The sequence below is a fragment of the Watersipora subatra genome, chromosome 10 (assembly GCF_963576615.1).
Source record: "Watersipora subatra chromosome 10, tzWatSuba1.1, whole genome shotgun sequence".
NCBI lineage: Eukaryota > Metazoa > Bryozoa > Gymnolaemata > Cheilostomatida > Watersiporidae > Watersipora > Watersipora subatra.
This window is the reverse complement of record NC_088717.1, coordinates 31,523,963-31,548,154: the sequence shown is the minus strand read 5'-3', so window position 1 is coordinate 31,548,154 and position 24,192 is coordinate 31,523,963. Positions and strand designations below refer to the sequence as shown.

The 24,192-nt window shown below is 38.8% G+C and overlaps 1 protein-coding gene across 2 annotated transcripts in view; it reads left to right on the top strand.

The window, feature by feature from the left end:
* Positions 1–5,332: 5,332 nt before the first annotated feature.
* LOC137405888 (progesterone-induced-blocking factor 1-like) overlaps positions 5,333–24,192 on the top strand; it is a 46,092-nt gene continuing 27,232 nt past the window's right edge. For both annotated transcript variants that reach the window (XM_068092330.1, XM_068092331.1), the window contains exons 1-8: positions 5,333–5,702; positions 11,986–12,198; positions 13,412–13,531; positions 15,818–15,951; positions 18,266–18,374; positions 19,284–19,465; positions 20,148–20,372; positions 23,017–23,182. In XM_068092330.1, coding sequence (XP_067948431.1) covers positions 5,349–5,702; positions 11,986–12,198; positions 13,412–13,531; positions 15,818–15,951; positions 18,266–18,374; positions 19,284–19,465; positions 20,148–20,372; positions 23,017–23,182 — 1,503 coding nt within the window. In that variant the 5' untranslated portion in view covers positions 5,333–5,348. The remainder of the gene's footprint in view (positions 5,703–11,985; positions 12,199–13,411; positions 13,532–15,817; positions 15,952–18,265; positions 18,375–19,283; positions 19,466–20,147; positions 20,373–23,016; positions 23,183–24,192) is intronic.

The following is a 24,192-nucleotide window of genomic DNA, read 5'->3' as shown; positions in this document are numbered from 1 at the left end:
GCCCATAAATGCTAATACTGTATCAAAATACCCCGCAATCTTCTCACTATTTGCGGAAACCATAAACACACTAAAAATATTTACTGTAATAATCAACCATTGCATATATCGACTGAGAATTTGTTAATGGTAGTAACAGTTTACAACTCTAAGGCTTCCTCTAGCTGGAAACCAGGTCATGTCTAATGGCACTGGTGTGTCTAGAGAGGTGAAGCAAAGAGATAAGCTCGTGAGCTTGTTCTTTCTCTTTTGCCGCACAACTCATTTATTTACCACAATATTTACTGCAAAGTAGCTCTCAATCAATTCCAAGAATGAATGAAATTTCACAATTAAATGACTGTATGTACGCTTATCTTTTGATACCGCTTAACATACCCATCAACACCAAAGCTACACAGCAATACATTGGATACTGATAACTTCTATTCACATTTATATTTTTCTCCCTTATGCTTTCTAGTGTTTGTTAATTTGATTATAAGAAAAGCAATGCCATCTTTATTTTCACCACTATTATCACTTGGAGTGGTCTCTATACATGATTTTAGAGCAAAAAGATGAAAGAAATTATGGAGCACTGTTTAATATTATTCAAGCAGCATACTGATTTACAAACTGTTTTAAGAAATGTTGAACATAGTAAACTAGAAAGTAATTAACATGTTGGGGCAAATATTTGCTCAATTTTCATGTGATACAGTGCGCCCTTGTAATACAGTGCGCCCTTGTAATACAGTGCACCCATGTAATACAGTGTGCCGTTGTAATACAGTGCGCCATTGTAATACAGTGCACCCTTGTAATATAGTGGGCTGTTGTAATATAGTGCGCCGTTGTAATACATTGCACCCATGTAATACAGCGCACCCACATAATACAGTGTGCCGTTGTAATACAGTGCACCCTTGTAATACAGTGCGCCGTTGTAATACAGTGCACCCATGTAATACAGCGCACCCATGTAATACAGTGCGCCGTTGTAATACAGTGCACCCATGTGATACAGTGTGCCGTTGCAATACAGTGCGCCGTTGTAATACAGTGCACCCTTGTAATACAGTGTGCCGTTGTAATACAGTGCACCGTTGTAATACAGTGCACCCTTGTAATACAGCGCACCCTTGTAATACAGCGCACCCTTGTAATACAGTGCACCTTTGTAATACAGCGCACCCTTGTAATACAGCGCACCCATGTAATACAGTGCGCCGTTGTAATACAGTGCACCCTTGTAATACAGTGTGCCGTTGTAATACAGTGCGCCATTGTAATACAGTGCACCCTTGTAATATAGTGGGCTGTTGTAATATAGTGCGCCGTTGTAATACATTGCACCCATGTAATACAGCGCACCCACATAATACAGTGTGCCGTTGTAATACAGTGCACCCTTGTAATACAGTGCGCCGTTGTAATACAGTGCACCCATGTAATACAGCGCACCCATGTAATACAGTGCGCCGTTGTAATACAGTGCGCTGTTGTAATACAGCGCACCCTTGTAATACAGCGCACCCTTGTAATACAGTGCGCCGTTGTAATACAGTGCGCCGTTGTAATACAGCGCACCCTTGTAATACAGTGCGCCGTTGTAATACAGTGCGCCGTTGTAATACAGTGCACCCTTGTAATACATTGCACCCTTGGGTTTCTACGCATCTGTTTTACGGTTTTTTGCCTTACTATGTAGGGCACGATGTTTTTTTTGTCCTCTCCATACAGCATTTTCTTTCGCCACACTACATCAACCAAAATCTTTTTCGAAATTCAAATTTGGTGTTCAGTGTGCTGAATTTGTCAGAATAACGAAGATGGTGATTCACCTAAATTTTCTCACAACTTCTGAAAGAGATATGATGCTCGCTCTCTCGCAGTTCAACATTCTTTGTTTTAAGTGAAAACGAAACCGCAAACAGGTAATAAAGATTAAGAAGATGACAAAATTAAAGTTTAGTTCAGTAAAGTGCGTGCTAAAACTTAGCTTTAAATGTGCGTTTAGTAATCTAAATTCATCCCAGTTAAATTCAATCTTTATGTTATGCGTCTGTCTCGAAGGTAAGAGATCCATACGGTATGTACTGCACATAGTACATTGTAACGTTACATTTTATTGCAGATCATAACCGCTGAATACACTAAAGTTACTGTAGATAACAATAGTTACTAAGGTTAGATTACTATTAGAAAACTCCAACATCAGTTACAAAGTTTTAGCAAAATTCAAGCTGTGAGACAATAGAAAAAATGGGCTTAGGCATTGGGCTGAGGCATCCTGAGCGTGGCCTGGTGTGTAACAACATTCCTGAGCGTGGCCTGGTGTGTAACAACATTCCTGAGCGTGGCCTGGTGTGTAACAACATTCCTGAGCGTGGCCTGGTGTGTAACAACATTTACAAATTTATGTTGTGCAATACTTGAACTAGTTACATATTACATATAATTATAGAGATAGTATATAGTTATAGAGATAGCATATAGTTATAGAGATAGTATATAGTTATAGAGATAGTATATAGTTATAGAGATATTATATAATTATAGAGATAGTATATAGTTATAGAGATAGCATATAGTTATAGAGATAGTATATAGTTATAGAGATAGTATATAGTTATAGAGATAGTATATAGTTATAGAGATAGCATATAGTTATAGAGATAGTATATAGTTATAAAGATAGTATATAGTTATAGAGATAGTATATAATTATAGAGATAGTATATAATTATAGAGATAGCATATAGTTATAGAGATAGTATATAGTTATAGAGATAGTATATAGTTATAGAGATAGTATATAGTTATAAAGATAATATATAGTTAGAGAGATAGTATATAGTTATAGAGATAGCATATAGTTATAGAGATAATATATAGTTATAGAGATAGTATATAGTTATAGAGATAGTATATAGTTTTAGAGATAGTATATAGTTATAGAGATAGCATATAGTTATAGAGATAGTATATAGTTATAGAGATAGTATATAGTTATAGAGATAGCATATAGTTATAGAGATAGTATATAGTTATAGAGATAGTATATAGTTATAGAGATAGCATATAGTTATAGAGTTAGTATATAGTTATAGAGATAGTATATAGTTATAGAGATAGTATATAGTTATAGAGATAGCATATAGTTATAGAGATAGCTGATAGGGATGCTGAGCGGCGTACGGGTGTAGATTGCTCTCTCCGTGACCAACTGTTGTCGCATTGTCAGAGATTAAACAAATGTGTAGTAAATGGGCCGAGTTACAGAATTTCGTCGAACTCCACCACCCCGATAAAGCTGCAGCCCCCAGAGTCATCGATGACTTTAACGACACTATCATGAACCACTTCCGAAAAGTGCTCAAAAGAAGGCAGAAGCAAGTGTCATTGGATAGATATTTTAAGAGAAAAGAACATCCTGTAGCCGAGTAAAAAATCCTATTCATAATTCTTTTCTTTATCCTTTTTTTTATTTTTACATGTTCATGTTAGCGTAATCTTTTGTATGGAAGATTACGACAACGCGAATGTACGATTAGCCTGGGTTATGTTTATGTTATTTGTGTCTTTGCCATTTTTCTTAACATTTTCTGAGATATACATTGCTTTTGATGTGTTGGTCAGCATTTTAGTGTGCAATTTCATGCATAATTCATGCACATTCAGGGTGTTGGAACGGATTAAAACTTATATATATATTAATTCTAATTGGAAAACCTGTTTCGGATCTCGAACAACTCGGTTTTCGACCAACCTTCTGAAACGGATTGTGTTCGAGAACCGAGGTTGCACTGTACTCTGTCAATTCCTGCTGACAACTACTTTTTCAACAGCCAGTAGTACCCTTTTTTTTCCATTATCACTATGGTCGTGAGCTGTATTACAGGGGAGTTTCTAGTATGTAAAAATATTTTAGAAACAAATTGTGATTTATACTAAGCAGAAAAACACCGATGCAATTGTACAAGAGTATGTCTAATGCTTGTACAATGAAACACTTCACCATAATTACCAGATTTATTATGATTTAAAGGTAAATTATTACAACGCAATCAGAAGATTATCCCACAACCAAACACGAGCGAAGTGATTGGTTTGGGAGATTTATGATAATTGCACATGTGCACACCACCCCCGAAAAATTATCCGTTAATGGCCGTCACCAAACCCTTGTAACGAAATCGTATCGACAAATTTAACTATTTTTCTGTAAAGTCGTTTAAGTATAATAATGATACAAAACGCATATAAACCTATTTAAATATGTTACCAAGCCTTTGAAAGGTTACCGCAAATTCCTAAAACTAACACATCTGATCGGATTATACATAAATAGACAGATTTATTTGGCCAAAAATCGTTATTAAAACCTGCTAAGCCTCACTTTTATCAAAGTTAAGACCGAAAATTAAAACGCCTAGCGACAGAGAATAGAACGATTAAGTCGTGCGCATTTGACGAAAACAATAACGCGCACATTTCACCAGTCTATAGCATTGTCGAATTGCCGAAGGTTTTTGTAATTAACGTAGGAGTACTGAAATCGTTTCATTTTTGCCGATTTCAAAGTAACTGAAATTTTAGACACATTTGAGTACTTTGGTATTGTAAATGATGTCCAATGCAGTGTAAGTAAAGGAAATGACGATAATATTTTTCTAACGGTTCTTATGAGATTATTACACTAATTAATTATAAGTTTGGATGACAACAGAACAATGACTATGTAGTACAGATTTTCTAAAAATCTATATAAAGATCACAACTACGTGATATTGTTAGCTATGATGTTTTGAAATGTAAACAAAATTGTGCATTGGTTTTATATTATTAATATATTAATTATATTGATTATTCTAATAATATCAGTGCATTATACTTCTAATATTGGCCAATATTGCATTTCTCCTATTGCAGGGGGAGAGAAATAAACATATAATCGTTTCCTTTCATTATTGCTATTTGTTGTATATAATAACACCCACACCCAGTACATTACAGCTACCATTGCAGTTATCCTATTGCACTGCAGTGCCATTTGACTGCTAATATTGCATTTCTCAACCATCAGTACCCTTTCTTTTTTTCCAATATCACTTTGGTCGTGGGGTGTATGACAGTGGAATTTCTAGTGGTAAATATACCTGGTGAAAATAAATTAGTAGCATTTTCCTTCTAGTAAGGACGTCAGGATGTCTTATTACATTCATTGAATGTAATAAGAAAAAAATGAGATAATGCATTTTTTGCATTTACTAAGGAAATGCTTGCGCATGAGAGCCATAATTTTGCAGTTGTTCAGCTGTAAAGTTGCTTTAATTTGTTAGGGAGCAAGTTGAGCTGACGTGATGGACGAGCACGGTGAGCCTACAACAGATGTAAGCATTGATAGTAGTGTTCCTACTGACCTATCTATTAGTGAAATAACTGACATCAAAATGGAAAAAAGCAGCAGGCAGAAGAAGAAAGGACAGCAGCAAAAAGAGAAAGATAGGATGGCAAGGGAGCTGATTGAAAAAAAACAGCTGGAGCATGACCTTCAGTTAGTCCAGATCGAAAGAAACCAAAAGGAATACCTGCTAGAAAGTATTAGGACAGAGTATAAAATGAGGGTGGGCGAGTTGCAAGAGAAACTAGATGAGTGCAAGCATCAGAAGAAATTGAATGCTGCTAAAGCGGAAAGCCAGCTGGCAATTCAAGAGGTATGCATTACATGTCTAATTCATTGTTATGCTTGGCCATATAAGCTGTACGCATTGCTATTAGATTCTCTGTAGAAGCTCCTAGTATAGTAATAGCTCTGTAGTAGCTCCCAGTCTTGCCACTTGGTTTATGGTTCATAATTACGGTTATTTTACGTTAAGGTGATCGCACACCTTGAATGTCAATCTAAATCAACTTTTTCCACCTATTTCTAGGCAGTGAGGTCTATGGTGGAAGGAACAAAAAGGTAAAATATTGCACATGTCTAAAATGAAGTAAAACAAAAAATATTTGCAATATTTGCTTTTATAAGAGGCGAGTCTGTCTGTCGGTTCATTCGAAGCCAGGATTAGAGGTTTGGATGAAAGATCGTTTTCTACGAGACTCCTACTCGTGACATTCAGCTCAGTAGACCAACAATCTAACACCTGCACCAATTGACTGCCTTTAGATATTCCTGAATAATTATGCAGCTACTTATTCTCTGTGCTTTATCAGCACACATGACAATCTCTCACAGCACACTAGACTACCAGGGTACTAGTATATATAATAGAGATACCTCTATGTGTTATACAACTACTTATTCTCTGTACTTTATCAGCACACATGACAGTCTCTCACAGCACAGCGGACTACCAGGGTACTAGTATATATAATAGAGATACTTCTATATGTTATACAGCTACTTATTCTCTGTACTTTATCAGCACACATGACAATCTCTCACTACACACTAGACTACCAGGGTACTAGTATATATAATGCAGATACCCCTATATTTTCTTATCTCTCCAATCGCAGGCAAGAGTGAAAGTGATATTTTTAAGAATAATAATGAGACTCATCACTACAATCGAAGTTGAGAAGTTGCACTCATTTGACGTCAGGTGTAGGTAATTGAGTTTTACCAGGGGCCACATGCCCTGACTTGTGTCAATGGGCCACCCACTTTGTTACATTGTAAAATGCTTTAAATTAAATATTTAAAGTTTCTATTTCTGATAATAATAATTGGCCATAATTGTCTGTAAATCTCTTTAAATATTTATGCTAGGTTATGTGAAATTGTGTTGATTGTGAAATAGTGAAGTTGTTATATAAAATTGGTAGATAATATCAAAGCAAAATTACTAAATCACTGCCATTCATTTTGAACTTGTTAGGCCTAATCTTCAGAAATGACAAACAACTTATCAAATTTACAAAAATCCAACAGCACAACAAAATGTAATCTTTTCCATTTAATGTTACTTCTTCAGCGAGGATAATCCAGTCTGTTTTGGGCTTGAACAAGGGTATAGAAATCTGGCTGCGTGTCTGAAGTGGCTATCCAAAAGGCAACTGCAACTGCCAAAATGACTGGTCATCAGCCATGTTGACAGTACAACGGCAACTGCCTAGAGGATAGAGGATCTGTGTTTTGATTTTTTTAACTTTATTACCGAGAAAGTTTGTTCACCGTGATAGGTAGATCTAAAGTGGACTAGGATTTTCTGAGCCTCCTCAGGTGTGAAAAGTACTCTTCGAGGGAAGAGTAGATGTCCAGCAGTGAGACTGACTTAAAGTGCTCTGCCAAAAGTGTGTCCGACTGCAGGTCAATCGGTTCCATCTGAATTTCACTTGGTGCATCATCCACACTGAAGTTGAATGGAGAAGAAACTATGTGCATCATCCACACTGCAGTTGAATGGAGAAGAAACCGTGTGCATCACCCACACTGCAGTTAAATGGAGAAGAAACCATGCGCATCATCCACACTGCAGTTAAATGGAGAAGAAACCATGCGCATCACCCACACTGCAGTTGAATTGAGAAGAAACCGTGTGCATCACCCACACTGCAGTTCAATGGAGAAGAAACCGTGTGCATCATCCACACTGCAGTTAAATGGAGAAGAAACCATGTGTATCACCCACACTGCAGTTAAATGGAGAAGAAACCATGCGCATCACCCACACTGCAGTTGAATGGAGAAGAAACCGTGTGCATCACCCACACTGCAGTTCAATGGAGAAGAAACCGTGTGCATCATCCACACTGAAGTTAAATGGAGAAGAAACCATGTGCATCACCCACACTGAAGTTAAATGGAGAAGAAACCGTGTGCATCACCCACACTGCAGTTAAATGGAGAAGAAACCATGTGCATTATCCACACTGAAGTTAAATGGAGAAGAAACTATGTGCATCACCCACACTGCAGTTAAATGGAGAAGAAACCATGTGCATCATCCACACTGCAGTTCAATGGAGAAGAAACCATGTGCATCACCCACACTGCAGTTAAATGGAGAAGAAACCATGCGCATCACCCACACTGCAGTTGAATGGAGAAGAAACCGTGTGCATCATCCACACTGAAGTTAAATGGAGAAGAAACTATGTGCATCACCCACACTGCAGTTAAATGGAGAAGAAACCATGTGCATCATCCACACTGCAGTTCAATGGAGAAGAAACCGTGTGCATCACCCACACTGCAGTTAAATGGAGAAGAAACCATGCGCATCACCCACACTGCAGTTGATTGGAGAAGAAACCGTGTGCATCATCCACACTGAAGTTAAATGGAGAAGAAACTATGTGCATCACCCACACTGCAGTTAAATGGAGAAGAAACCATGTGCATCATCCACACTGCAGTTCAATGGAGAAGAAACCGTGTGCATCACCCACACTGCAGTTAAATGGAGAAGAAACCATGCGCATCACCCACACTGCAGTTGAATGGAGAAGAAACCGTGTGCATCATCCACACTGAAGTTAAATGGAGAAGAAACTATGTGCATCACCCACACTGCAGTTAAATGGAGAAGAAACCATGTGCATCATCCACACTGCAGTTCATTGGAGAAGAAACCATGTGTATCACCCACACTGCAGTTAAATGGAGAAGAAACTATGTGCATCACCCACACCGCAGTTAAATGGAGAAGAAACCATGCGCATCACCCACACTGCAGTTGAATGGAGAAGAAACCGTGTGCATCACCCACACTGCAGTTCAATGGAGAAGAAACCGTGTGCATCATCCACACTGAAGTTAAATGGAGAAGAAACTATGTGCATCACCCACACTGCAGTTAAATGGAGAAGAAACCATGTGCATCATCCACACTGCAGTTCAATGGAGAAGAAACCATGTGCATCACCCACACTGCAGTTAAATGGAGAAGAAACCATGCGCATCACCCACACTGCAGTTGAATGGAGAAGAAACCATGTGCATCATCCACACTGCAGTTAAATGGAGAAGAAACTATGTGCATCACCCACACCGCAGTTAGATGGAGGAGAAGCCGTGTTCATCATCCACACTGCAGTTAAATGGAGAAGAAACCGTGTGCATCACCCACACTGCAGTTCAATGGAGAAGAAACCGTGTGCATCATCCACACTGCAGTTAAATGGAGAAGAAACTATGTGCATCACCCACACTGCAGTTAAATGGAGAAGAAACCATGTGCATCATCCACACTGCAGTTAAATGGAGGAGAAACCATGTGCATCATCCACACTGCAGTTCAATGGAGAAGAAACCATGTGCATCATCCACACTGCAGTTCAATGGAGAAGAAACCATGTGTATCACCCACACTGCAGTTCAATGGAGAAGAAACCGTGTGCATCATCCACACTGCAGTTAAATGGAGAAGAAACTATGTGCATCACCCACACTGCAGTTAAATGGAGAAGAAACCATGTGCATCATCCACACTGCAGTTAAATGGAGGAGAAACCATGTGCATCACCCACACTGCAGTTAAATGGAGGAGAAACTATGTGCATCACCCACACTGCAGTTAAATGGAGAAGAAACCATGTGCATCATCCACACTGCAGTTAAATGGAGAAGAAACTATGTGCATCATCCACACTGCAGTTAAATGGAGAAGAAACCATGTGCATCACCCACACTGCAGTTAAATGGAGAAGAAACCGTGTTCATCATTCACACTGCAGTTAAATGGGTAAGAAACTATGTGCATCACCCACACTGCAGTTAAATGGAGAAGAAACCGTGTTCATCATTCACACTGCAGTTAAATGGGTAAGAAACCATGTGCATCATCCACACCGCAGTTAGATGGAGGAGAAACCGTTTGCATTTCACTCTCAAGAGTTTCGAAATCTTGAAATCTTCTTGAAAACTGCATGCAGTGCTTCTAACATAGTGGAGAACTTTTTGATGTGATCCTGATCTTTTGGCTTCATTTAGTGTTGGCAAGTGGGTCCAAATATTGTCCTTCGCTTGGCTTGAGAGTAGAGCTGCACTTTTCTCACGAAAGCTTTCACTGTACTGTACTGCTCATGCACAAAAAGTCCTTTGCACAGCATTGTGACATTTAGTTGGTTCATTAGTGCAATCGTCACAACAGCAAATCCAAAGTCTGCCACCCAGTCTTTATCCGAAAGTTCTGGGATTTCATGATCTTTCTCAACACGGATATCCTGAATCTGGTCTCTCATGTGTCAGACACTTTTCATTACGTTGCCAAGGCTGAGTCACCTAACAACGCAGTTATAACTTATGTCAATATATTCAATGTCATGTTCTTCTAAGTTACCTCCCAAAACGCAACAAACTGCCTGTGATTTAGTGCTCTCGTTTGGATGAAGTTAACTGTTTTAGTTACAACATCAACAACATGTTTAATTTTTAACACTGTCTTACACAGTGCTTCCTCATGTATCAGTACAGTGCACCCCATCATATGACATTAATTCGTTCCTGTGTTGGCATCATAAGGCGAAAACATCCTATAGAGGGGTTTAATAGAAACCCATAGTAATTATCTCATGCAAACACTCCCTGGTAAAAAACATCAAAATTTACATAAAATGATATATGTACCGCACATATTAAAAATAGGAACAAAATAGTACATAGACTACATCAACCTTACTAACTATAGTTATCTACAGTAACTTGTATATGTGTGTATTTGGTGTTTGTGGTATTAAGTGTATTTAGTTATTATGATCTGCTTATGATTAGGATTCACCTTTAACGTCGTTATCAATCTTAGGACCCATAGCTGACGAATTAATACACAGTTATTTAGTTATACCTATTTATATTTATAGTTATACCTTTAAGTATACGTATAACGAATTAAATTTTATAGCAAATATTATTTTCTGCACAGGGTTAATTTTTGTTACTTTATTCCGCATTATTTTTAAAAGTCCAACATTTGTCCCTGTTAGATTTGGAGAAGCATCTGTTGTCACATCTGCAAGCTGATCCCATTTCAACTTCTAACATGTCCGAACATGACTTGACCTCTCTGAACACGTCATTACCGGTCGTTGTCCCTTTCATAGACTGTATGGCTGCCTACTCTTCCATGATTTGGAAATCTAAGGTTATTCCACGTATGAAGATGAGCATCTGGGTGGTGTCACATACATCGGAGCTCTCATCCAATGCCAGGGAAGAAATCAAAGTCGGCTGCTCTGTTCTTCAGCTGAAGCTTTAAGTTTTCTACAATTTCCTCGACCTGCCTCGCTACAGTGTGTCGGGAGAGTAACATGCTCTCAAATTCGCCTCTTTTCTCTGGGCATATCAGTATAGATTAGTCCGATAAGCCACTCCTTAATAAAGTCTCTGTGAGAAAATGGATTAGTTTTTCTTGTGATTTTGTGAGAAATGACAGCTTGCCCTGATGGCTGCCTCTCTGCGAGTATGGGGTTTGGTGAGAAGTCTTTGTTGGGTTTCTCATTGTGTTAGCAATGCATCGGACTCCCTTCCACGCTCTGCATCAGTCAGAGTTTTGTATTCGTCTTCCTCTTTGGTCATGTAGTTTCGATTTAAGTGTAATCTTTAAACATAGCAACTCATTTACCACAGATCAAGCCTACTGTTTTACCTTCAACTTCTGCCAAGAAGTAATTTGCAGTCTATTTCTTCTTGAAAACACAGCATCTCTTATCAACTTTTCTTAGTGTGAGCCGACTTCTTAGCTTAATCAAGCATCACTCTGTTCTTACAAAAGTAACGTAACGGTTTTCAAAATAAAATTTACATTATTAAATAAAAGTAAAAAAAAAGCCTGTTTGCCTTGATTATGTTGTTCATAATTTACCTTGCGGGCCAGGCAGGAGAGTATAAGGAGCCGGATGTGGCCCTCGGGCCGTAATTTCCCCAGGTCTGCTTTACGTTATATATGGAATGTTTTACATAGTACGAAGCAAAAACTACATAATTCCATACGTTATAAGAGTGTCTAATGTTATAGTAACTAGTAACTAGTACTACCACTTGTGTTATTTCAGGATACTGCCAAACGCCGGCAAGAGCGGTTGCACTCTGAACTCTCAGTTGTAAAGGTTCATCTGCGAGAGCTTGAGGCCCAGAACAAAAGTCTAATAGGTCAGTCTGATGAAGTGAAGGTACAACTGAAGGAGCATGTCGACATCAATGAGCAGAAGTACTATGAACTGAGGGCTACGACTGATCAGCATCTGTCAGTTAAGGATTTAGTTGCTGTAAGTTAATGCATGCAATGATAATTATTAGATAATGGATTATTAGTGGTAGTACAACCTACGGAGGTATGTGGATTATTAGTGGTAGTACAACCTAAGGAGGTATATGGACTATTAGTGGTAGTACAACCTAAGGAGGTATATGGATTATTAGTGGTAGTACAACCTAAGGAGGTGTATGGATTATTAGTCGTAGTACAACCTAAGGAGATATGTGGATTATTGGTGGTAGTACAACCTAAGGAGGTATGTGGATTATTAGTGGTAGTACAACCTAAGGAGGTATATGGATTATTAGTGGTAGTACAACCTAAGGTTGTATGTGGATTATTAGTGGTAGTACAACTTAAGGGGGTATGTGGACTATGAGTGGTCCTCATCAACTTTCCTTCCTTTAACACCAGATACCACTCTTGCAGCATTTACAATGTTTGCAGTTTGTCTTGTTTTTCAACTTTCAATGCATTTCTATCTAACTTACATTTGTTCTATACGCAAAATGTATTGTTCTACCAGACAAGCGACTGAAGTCTGATTTTTCAATTGTTACATCTATTCGTTTATAAACTATTATAGTCAATTCTATCATTCAGATACTGTGAAGGTAGATGAAGGTTCTGTCCTCTAGCTCTAGTATATACACAGTATAGTATCTGAATGGAGATGAGGATTCTGTCCTGTAGCTCTAGAATATACACAGTATAGTATCTGGATGGAGATGAGGGTTCTGTCCTCTAGCTCTAGAATATACACAGTATAGTTTCTGGATGGAGATGAGGGTTCTGTCCTCTAGCTCTAGAATATACACAGTATAGTATCTGAATGTAGATGAGGGTTCAGTTTTCTAGCTCTAGTATATACACAGTATAGTATCTGTATGGAGATGAGGGTTTTGTCCTCTAGCTCTAGTATATACACAGTATAGTATCTGAATGGAGATGAGGGTTCTGTCCTCCAGCTCTAGTATATACACAGTATAGTATCTGAATGGAGATGAGGGTTCTGTCCTCTAGCTCTAGTATATGCACAGTATAGTATGTGAATGGAGATGAGGGTTCTGTCCTCTAGCTCTAGAATATACACAGTATAGTATCTGAATGGAGATGAGGGTTCTGTCCTCCAGCTCTAGTATATACACAGTATAGTATCTGAATGGAGATGAGGGTTCTGTACTTTAGCTCTAGTATATACACAGTATAGTATCTGAATGTAGATGCGGATTTTTGAGTCCCTCCGACCATACAAGATGGAACTGGATGAAGTGAAGATTAGATGTGACAGACTGAGCAAATCTTGTGAGGAAGCTGAGAAAAAGTCGGATACTTTTAAACAAGTAAGTTTAAAATCTAATCGAATCCTAATCACTGAACCGTGTCACCGGTCGGGTCACATCTTTCGACTAGCTCTTTTTTACAAAGTTGGGTTTCCGAATTATTAACAAAGGTGACATAGAAATTTATGTACATTAGAACGCAAACAAGCCGCGATATATGCCTTTTTAGAAGTAGTCAATTGTGAATATGGTGTGATTAATATTATAGCATCACAGTAGTTTATATAGACACTAACTTAAAGTGTGTCCTGACTCAGTAATATGAAAATAGGCCTACTAGGTGAATGCACGGGTAATAAAATTTACACAGAAATTTTATTTTCATTTAACATATAACAACAGTTACCATTCTAACATACAAACTTCATATCACGAGGAAAGTGTTTTGTGCAGTTTAAATAAATTAAGAGAAAAAATAAAACAACTGTAAAGGTTTTTAAACTGTGTCATACAACTGTATCTTTCAAACTTCTCATCATGAAAATTCTTTGTGCTGGTCAAATAAATTGAGAAATAAAATAAATAAACCATAAAAGTTTTTAGATGTAAATGTCAAATAATTAGCAAGTGATAGTTAAATCAAGTCTGTTTTGCTATGATTACAATAGAAGATAATTTGTTAATGATACAATTAATACAAACTGAGAAAACAAAATAAAACTCCTGAATATGTTGAATTAATCGTAACAATTCATGCATAGAAGTGTGTGTATAAAAAAGGTTGCTGTTCCAGCGGAAGCTCTCCATCAATACGTTGAATACGACAATATTGGTACCTTTCGATACTGGTACAATTTAAAAATGATATATCGGACTGTCTTTGTCTGGTACTTTGTCTGACAGAACGGAGAGAGAATGTAGAGGCTATTCCTACTCGAGATAATACAATTGTCCGCGTAAAAAGTATTAGCCCTTACCGATTTAGCAATCGAACCGAAAAACCGGAAATTGAGGTGTAATGGCACATTTTAATTTGAAATGGTACATTGAAAATAAAAAATAGGTAATGGTAGCAAAAAATGGGTTTGCAAACAATTTCAAAACATAACAAATGCCAAAGGTAATATTAGTTAATAATCAAAAGTGCACATTTAGTGTGCGTACAGTATACGTTATATGATAAGAGCGATTGAATGCAAAGGACTGTATAGCTCAGTTGTTAACTGCTGGGTTTGAAAGCGTGGCTTGTAACTTGCGATTACAATCTCTGTGAGTTTAAATCCAGCACGAAGCGAGCTTTTCATTCCAGGAATAAAATAGCTATAACTGGACAGGTAGACATCTGAACAGATAAAGAATAAAATAGCTATAACTGGACAGGTAGACATCTGAACAGATAAAGAATAAAATAGCTATAACTGGACAGGTAGACATCTGAACAGATAAAGAATAAAATAGCTATAACTGGACAGGTAGACATCTGAACAGATAAAGAATAAAATAGCTATAACTGGACAGGTAGACATCTGAACAGATAAAGAATAAAATAGCTATAACTGGACAGGTAGACATCTGAACAGATAAAGAATAAAATAGCTATAACTGGACAGGTATAACAGGTAGACATCTGAACAGACAGTTGATGACAAACTTTGAGATTTATACATATAGATAAGATGGGAAATGCTATCAAATGGGAATTAGTTTTAGACTTTTGACACAAGCAGTCCTTGTGTAACAGTCCTTATAGCGGTCTTGATGGTAGTCATTACAGACAAGTTTCAATTCTATCCAAGTCACAAAAGTTAAGCGAATTTGCTTGCTTTGTTAAAAGCTCATGTGAATGTTTCATTTTTTCGTAATAAACGGAGTTTATTATGGAGATGGTGTTTATTATCATTATATTTATTATTATTTATTATTTGGCTAATAATCATATAGATTATTACTAAAATTATTTAACATTTTCTGAACATGACAAAATATTTGTTGACGATGAGCCAATCTTCAACTGCGAAACACACTCAAAACCCTTTGCTATGTTTAGAGGCGGAACCAAGATTACACTGTATTAACTACATATGTTGTACCTGTTGTAACTTTGGTAAACCGCTTTCCCTCAAGTATAAAAGTTTTATATCAACAATTTGATAAGGAAATATTGAATTTCAGTATAATTTAAATATGGAGGGACACGCAAGAGTCATTTTTACTGTCTGTACTGTATAATATTAGCCATCTGTTGAGCTTTTATTTCTTTCAGAAGCAAAACTTGTCGGAATAGCAGAAAATCAGTATGTTGATTTAATTGTCTACTTAAGTTTGTCATTGGTTGTTTTCCTTAAGGAGTTGGATGAGGAGCGACGAGAGCATGCAAAAGCCCAACTGAAGCTGTCTCGGCTGATAACTGAATCTCAGGATCTGCAGGCTAAAGCATCTACTAAGGACTACAGAATAAATAATTATGAGAGAGTAAACAAGTGAGCATCACTGAATGTCTTTATTTACCTTCACTCATCAGTCTCACACTCCGCCTCTCACCCCTCCTTCTCTCCTTCCCCCTCTCTCTCCCCCTCTCTCCCTCCCCCTCTCTTTCCCCCTCTCTCTCCCACTCCCTCCTTCTCTCCCTCCCCCTCTTTCCCTCCCCCTCTTTCCCTCCCCCTCTCTCCCTCCCCCTCTCTCCCTCCCCCTCTCTCCCTCCCCCTCTCTCCCTCCCCCTCTCTCCCTCCCCCTCTCTTTCCCTCCTCTCTCCCTCCTTTCTCCCTCCTCTCTCCCTCCCCCTCTCTTTCCCTCCTCTCTCCCTCCTTTCTCCCTCCTCTCTCCCTCCCCCTCTCTTTCCCCCTCTCTCTCCCACTCCCTCTCTCCCTCCCCCACTTTCCCTCCCCGTCTCTCCCTCTCCTCTCTCTCCCTCCCCCTCTCTCTCTCCCCTCTCTCTCTCCCCCCCTCTCTTTCTCCCCCCTCTCTTTCTCCCCCCTCTCTTTCTCCCCCCTCTCTCTCCCCCCTCTCTCTCCCCCTCTCTCTCCCCCTCTCTCCTCCCTCTCTCTCCCCCATCACTCTCCCTCCTCCCCCTCATTCATCAGTCTCTCTCTCTCCCATTCTATCTCTCTCCCTCTCTCCTCTCACTCTCTCTCCCACTCTTTCCCCTCTTCCTCCCCTCTCTTCCTTCCTCCCCCCCTCTTCCTTCCTCCCCCCTCTTCCTTCCTCCCCCTCTTCCTCCGTCTCTCCCTCCCTCCCCGCTCTTCTTCCCCCCTACTCTCCTTCCTCCCTCTTCCTCTCTCTCCTCCTCTCTCCCTCCCCCTCTCTCCCTCCCCCTCTCTCCCTCCCCCTCTCTCCCTCCCCCTCTCTCCCTCCCCCTCTCTCTCCCTCCCCTCTTTCTCTCCCCGTCTCTCCCTCCCCCTCTCTTTCCCTCCTCTCTCCCTCCTCTCTCCCTCCCCCTCCTCTCTCCCTCTCTTTCCCCCTCTCTCTCCCACTCCCTCTCTCCCTCCCCTCTCTCCCTCCCCCTCCCCTCTCTCCCTCCCCCTCTTTCCCTCCTCGTCTCTCCCTCCCCCTCTCTCCCTCCCCCTCTCTCCCTCCCCCTCTCTCCCTCCCCCTCTCTCCCTCCCCCTTTCTCTCCCTCCCCCTCTCTCTCCCCCCTCTTTCCCCCTCTCTCTCTCCCCTCTCTCTCCCCCCTCTCTCTCCCCTCTCTCTTTTCCCTCTCTCTCCCCCATCACTCTCCCTCCTCCCCCTCATTCATCAGTCTTTCTCTCCCATTCTATCTCTCTCCCTCTCTCCTCCCACTCTCTCTCTCCCACTCTTTTCCCTCTTCCTCCCCCCTCTTCCTTTCTCCTCCCTCTTCTTTCCTCCCCCCTCTTCCTTCCTCCCCCCCTCTTCCTTCCTCCCCCCCTCTTCCTTCCTCCCCCCTCTTCCTCCGTCTCTCCCTCCCTCCCCGCTCTTCTTCCCTCCTCCTCTCCTTCCTCCCTCTTCCTCTCCCTCCCCCTCTCCCCCTCCCCCTCTCTCCCCCCCTCTCTTTCCCCCCTCTTCCTTCCCCCTCTCCCTCTCTCTCCCTTCCCCCTCTCTCCCTTCCCTCTCTCCCTCCCCCTCTCTCCCTTCCCCCTTTCCCTTCCCCCTCTCTCCCTCCTCTCTCTCTCTCCCCTTCTCTCCCTCCCCCTTTCTCCCCCTCGCTCCCTCCCCTCTCTCCCCCTCTCTCTCCCACTCTCTCTTCCTCCCCTCTCTCCCTCCCCTCTATCCCTCCCCTCTCTCCCTCCCCCTCTATCCCTCCTCCTCTCTCTCTTCCCTCATTCGTCGGTTTCTCTATCCTCTTTCTCCCCCCTCTTTCCCCCTTCCTTTCTCTCCCTTCTCTCTCTCCCCCCTCTCCCTCCCCTCCATCATTCATCAGTCTCTCTCTCTCCAACTATCTCTCCCACTCTCTCTCTCTTCGACTCTCTCTTTTGCACTCTCTTCCACTCTCTCTCCCACTTCCGCTCTCCCACTCTCTCTCTCCCACTCTCTCTCTCCCACTCTCTCTCTCTTTCACTCTTTCTTTCACTCATCAGCCACTCACTCTCTTTCACTCATCAGTCTCACTTTCTCTTTCACTCATCCATCTCACATGTCTCGCTGCTCTACCGCTAATCATTTTCTGTCATTAATTTTTTTTCTCACTTTTCTCTCTTTCTTTCACTTGCATCTCTCAATTCCCTATAGTTTGCAATTCTGTGTCCTATCATTACTCAATTCATTCGCCCTTTTATTGTTTTTTACCCTGTACAATTCACTTCAGCACTCTATGCCATCTGTGCATTTAAATGATTAAAGGGAAAAAGATGAATTTGAGCGGGAGGCGATGGCTTTAAAGGAGAGAAATCAGGTGCTAGAGAGTGAGTTCTCTGTTATGGCTAGAGACAAAAAGCACTTTGAGCAAGAGGTTCGTTTTTAATTAGTAGATTACTCATGCAGCGTGTTTGGCCACTAAAACCTTACTCTATTCGCCGACCTATTGTTGTATGTTAGTTTGACGATATGTAAAGTAATTGAGAGTGACTAATGGAGCTTAATTCTTTTGCTACCACAAGCTGCATAGTGTAGCTTGACAGTGTGTTTGCTGCCGTCTGATGCGGCTCTAGCAGGTTTCAAAGTTTTTTAACTCATTCTAAAGAAGTCCAACAGACAACTTATACATTCATTTAAAATCCTCAGTTTCGTTATAGAATAAATGAATGTTGATCATATGAAGCTCTTTCTTATAAGGTACGCTTGTAAATCAACAAAATATTAATCGACATTGCATAGTCTAGACAAATTGTTCCAAAATGAGTGGAGTTAATATGTTTGACTCTTGGTGTTTCCTAAAACTCAGTCTAGAAATATAAAACAAATGCATATATTATTACCATCTATGAAACTTCAGCATTATAACACAATAATATATACTTCCCTCGTGATAGGTGATTCAGTTGGTCCCACAAGCATTTGTAAGGCTCATCCTTTGATTTATATATGAACTACTCTAGGTATTATCTGCTTCATATACACTATATTTGGTCACACACTCCTTTCATCTGCAGTACATTTCCTTATAGATACAAATTTCACCGTTTTATTTCTAGTTTTAGGTAATGTCACTTATATCATGCAGTATAAAAGTTATGATAGTTATTTGTGTTCAATAGGGCAGTATGTTTTATTTTTTTTTAATTTTTGCTATATTTAGCTTTGCCATTTCACCCTATTTCACCTATTTGCCTATACTCTATTCATTCAAATACTATACTTATACCCTTCAATCATTGTGTATTATTAGCATACTAGCATGCTATAAATTTAATTTCCTCAGTTTGAACGCACAAAATCGGCGCTCAGCCTTGCTACTCAAGATAAGGAGTATCTTACCAGACAAGTTTGTGATATGACTAATAAGCTTGCACATGCTGAAGAAAGGATGACCCGACAGATAGCTGAGATAGATGAGATAAAAACTTCTCGAGAGCAGCTATTCGAAAAATATGTGTCGTCTAGGTAAGAGAGACTTGGAGTCGAAACATTTGAGAGAGTCAGACGGTTGAGAAGGTCAGACAGTTGAGAGGGTCAGACAGTTGAGAGAGTCAGACAGTTGAGAGGGTCAGACAGTTGAGAGAGTCAGACAGTTGAGAGAGTCAGACAGTTGAGAGAGTCAGACAGTTGAAAGAGTCAGACAGTTGAGAGAGTCAGACAGTTGAGAGAGTCAGACAGTTGAGAGGGTCAGACAGTTGAGAGGGTCAGACAGTTGAGAGAGTCAGACAGTTGAGAGAGTCAGACAGTTGAGAGAGTCAGACAGTTGAGAGGGTCAGACAGTTTAGAGAGTCAGACAGTTTAGAGGGTCAGACAGTTTAGAGGGTCAGACAGTTTAGAGGGTCAGACAGTTTAGAGGGTCAGACAGTTTAGAGGGTCAGACAGTTGAGAGGGTCAGACATTTGAGAGGGTCAGACAGTTGAGAGGGTCAGAGAGTTGAGAGGGTCAGACAGTTGAGAGAGTCAGACATTTGAGAGGTTCAGACGGTTGAGAGAATCAGACTGTTAAGAGGGTCAGACTGTTAAGAGGGTCAGACAGTTGAGAGGGTCAAACAGTTGAGAGTATCAGATGATAGAGAGGACCAAATCGTTGATTAGGCATTTTACAAACGAATAATAAAATTTGATACTTTGTTGTTACTGTTGCTCAGAGACCAGTACAAGGTACAGTACGAACAGCAGCTACAGGTTGAGCTGCGGCAAATGTCGGCTTCCACACAGGAAGAGGTGGAGAAGCTGCGTTGCATAACCAAAGCAATGTATGAAGTTGAGTCAAGGGCACTAAAAGAGAGTCGTGACACAGCAATAACTGAGAGAGACCGGGCTGTTGCTCAGGAGGCTGAGCTTAAAACTCGCTACCAGAAGCTCAGTGATCAGTAAGTTGTTTTACAACTATCGTTCTGGTGCTCCTTTCAGCCTGCCGCTCTTTCATTTTAACATTTACTGAACTTGTGTGGTGATATCTGGGTCAGTTTATTTTTACAGTTACAGAACTATGAGGGATAATTGGGTCAGTCTATTTTCAGAGTTACAGAACTTATCCGGTGATAGCTGGTCTATTCATTTCTTGTTTAAAAACTAGGGTGATTGTTAGATTTGTCCATTTAAAGCTGTATACATCAGTTCTAAAATGAATGCATGTTTGGACCACTGAATAAATAGTTACATTTTTTGCCAGATGCATAAATTACTATTAACATGAAGAAATCCTATTTCAATACCGCTGTTGTTATTTGCTGGGGAAACACGTAATTCAGATAGTGAATTATTGTACTAACTACTAACTATTAACCACACCCCTATATAAGCCGCATCTGGTCTATTTAAAAAAAACTGATAATAAAACAATACATAGGCTGCACATTTTGTCGCAAAACTCATAACAGTGCTTTTTAATATGGCAGCAACTTTGATGGTTAAAATGGAACAGTGCCATTAGGCACCGTTTCGCATTAATCGCATCTTTTTAATCCAGTGCTTAATGGAACAGTACCGTTAGACTCTGTTTTGTTTTTTTTATTTCACCGCTAGAGAGCTAACCAGAGATTCCGGTTAGTGCGCTCTAGCGGTGAAAGAAACCACAGATTAGCCGCAGCTTTTAAATAAGCTGCGTGGCTCAAAACGTGTGAAAAAAGTAGCGGCTAATAGTCCGAAAAATACAGTATATGTAATGAGTGCCTTTACCTATATCATGCCTCTCTTCTAATTGGTAATCATTTTTTTTATCATCTCACGCTCATACTGGACTGTTGTTTCAAGTTGTCTATTCCATTATTTTATTACAAAAAAAATTGCATACTCTGTAAAAGCAAATCAATGCAACCCGACCTTTGAAGGCTCTTATATTGGTTTGATGAACAAAATCTTCTCATTTCAATGTTACAGTTTTAACCTAGGAGACTCACTGCGAGGTTTTTCTTGAAGAACGATGTCGTTAATTTCTTAATCTTTTAATCTCTTGTTGCATAAAGTTCTCCCTTCCTCAAAATTTTAAATACATGATAGATATATCATTTCTAATACACGATAGATATACCATTTTAAATACACAATAGATATATCATTTCTAATACACGATAGATATACCATTTCTAATACACGATAGATATACCATTTTAAATACACGATAGATATACCATTTTAAATACATGATAGATATACCATTTCTAATACACGATAGATATACCATTTCTAATACACGATAGATATATCATTTCTAATACACGATAGATATACCATTTTAAATACACAATAGATATATCATTTCTAATACACGATAGATATATCATTTCTAATACACGATAGATATACCATTTTAAATACACAATAGATATATCATTTCTAATACACGATAGATATACCATTTCTAATACACGATAGATATACCATTTCTAATACACGATGGATATACCATTTTAAATACACAATAGATATATCATTTCTAATTCACGATAGATATATCATTTCTAATACACGATAGATATACCATTTTAAATACACAATAGATATATCATTTCTAATACACGATAGATATATCATTTCTAATACACGATAGATATACCATTTTAAATACACAATAGATATATCATTTCTAATACACGATAGATATACCATTTCTAATACACGATAGATATACCATTTTAAATACACAATAGATATATCATTTCTAATACACGATAGATATACCATTTCTAATACACGATAGATATACCATTTTAAATACACAATAGATATATCATTTCTAATACACGATAGATATATCATTTCTAATACACGATAGATATACCATTTCTAATACACGATAGATATACCATTTTAAATACACAATAGATATATCTTTTCTAATACACGATAGATATATCATTTCTAATACACGATAGATATACCATTTTAAATACACGATAGATATACCATTTTAAATACACGATAGGTATACCATTTTAAATATATGATAGATATACCATTTCTAATACACGATAGATATACCATTTTAAATATACGATAGATATACCATTTCTAATACAAGATAGATATACCATTTTAAATACACAATAGATATACCATTTCTAATACACGATAGATATACCATTTTAAATACACGATAGATATACCATTTTAAATACACGATAGATATACCAATTTAAATATACGATAGATATACCATTTCTAATACACGATAGATATACCATTTTAAATACACAATAGATATACCATTTTTAATATATGATAGATATACCATTTTAAATATATGGTAGATATACCATTTTAAATACACAATAGATATACCATTTTTAATATATGATAGATATACCATTTTAAATATATGGTAGATATACCATTTTAAATATATGGTAGGTAATGTCTCCATATATATTCTCCAATGACCATTCATTACACTAGTAAACATGCTTTTTAAATACCGAGTTGATCGGTAGGCCGACTGGTACATCTACAACAATTTAATGGAGTTATGCTTCCATTTTGTACAGAATATGTTGGTTATGTATTCAATCTATTCAGATGTATGATGGAGAAAACGAACTTTGAAAGCCAGTTATCGCAGCTGAGGGCTGATATGAAAATGGCAGAGTATGAGCGGTCAAGGTCAAATTTGTTGCATGATGAGATGATTAAGAATATGAAGGATTGTCAACTCGAAAATGAGAAGATGTTAAAAAAGCTTGAGGTGAGATTGACTTAATCTATATAAAATAATTGTATGACAATATCTTTCCAACAAAGAACATGTTCAGTTAGCCAATCGGATGCTTATATGGTGAGATGGTCTATAACTAAATACCATACCTAATATCTTGCTTTTTGCAAATTTACAAGGCTGTCCTTTAGTTCTATAATTGTCTCATAACCAAACACCAAAATGCATTTATCTCCCATTTATCTCTTATTGTTCAAATGGATAAATGACATGTAAGTTTTTTGTGGGTACATTCATTTTTATGTTGTTTTATATGCGCTAGATACAGAGATATCAGTTCAGTGTCAGATATCACATCATCTGTATGGTTTAGGTACAGTGTCAGATATCACATCATCTGTATGGTTTAGGTACAGTCAGATATCACAACATCTGTAGGATTTAGGGACAGTGTCAGATATCACATCAGCTGTGTGGTTTAGGAACAGTGTCAGATATCACATCATCTGTATGGTTTAGGGACAGTGTCAGATATCACATCATCTGTAGGATTTAGGTACAGTGTCAGATATCACATCATCTGTAGGATTTAGGTACAGTGTCAGATATCACATCATCTGTAGGGTTAAGGAACAGTGTCAGATATCACATCATCTGTAGGGTTAAGGAACAGTGTCAGATATCACATCATCTGTAGGGTTAAGGAACAGTGTCAGATATCACATCATCTGTAGGGTTAAGGAACAGTGTCAGATATCACATCATCTGTAGGGTTAAGGAACAGTGTCAGATATGACATCATCTGTAGGGTTAAGGGACAGTGTCGGATATCACATCATCTGTAGGGTTAAGGAACAGTGTCAGATATCACACCATCTGTAGGGTTAAGGAACAGTGTCAGATATCACATCATCTGTAGGGTTAAGGAACAGTGTCAGATATCACATCATCTGTAGGGTTAAGGAACAGTGTCAGATATCACATCATCTGTAGGGTTAAGGAACAGTGTCAGATATCACACCATCCGATGGTTTACATAT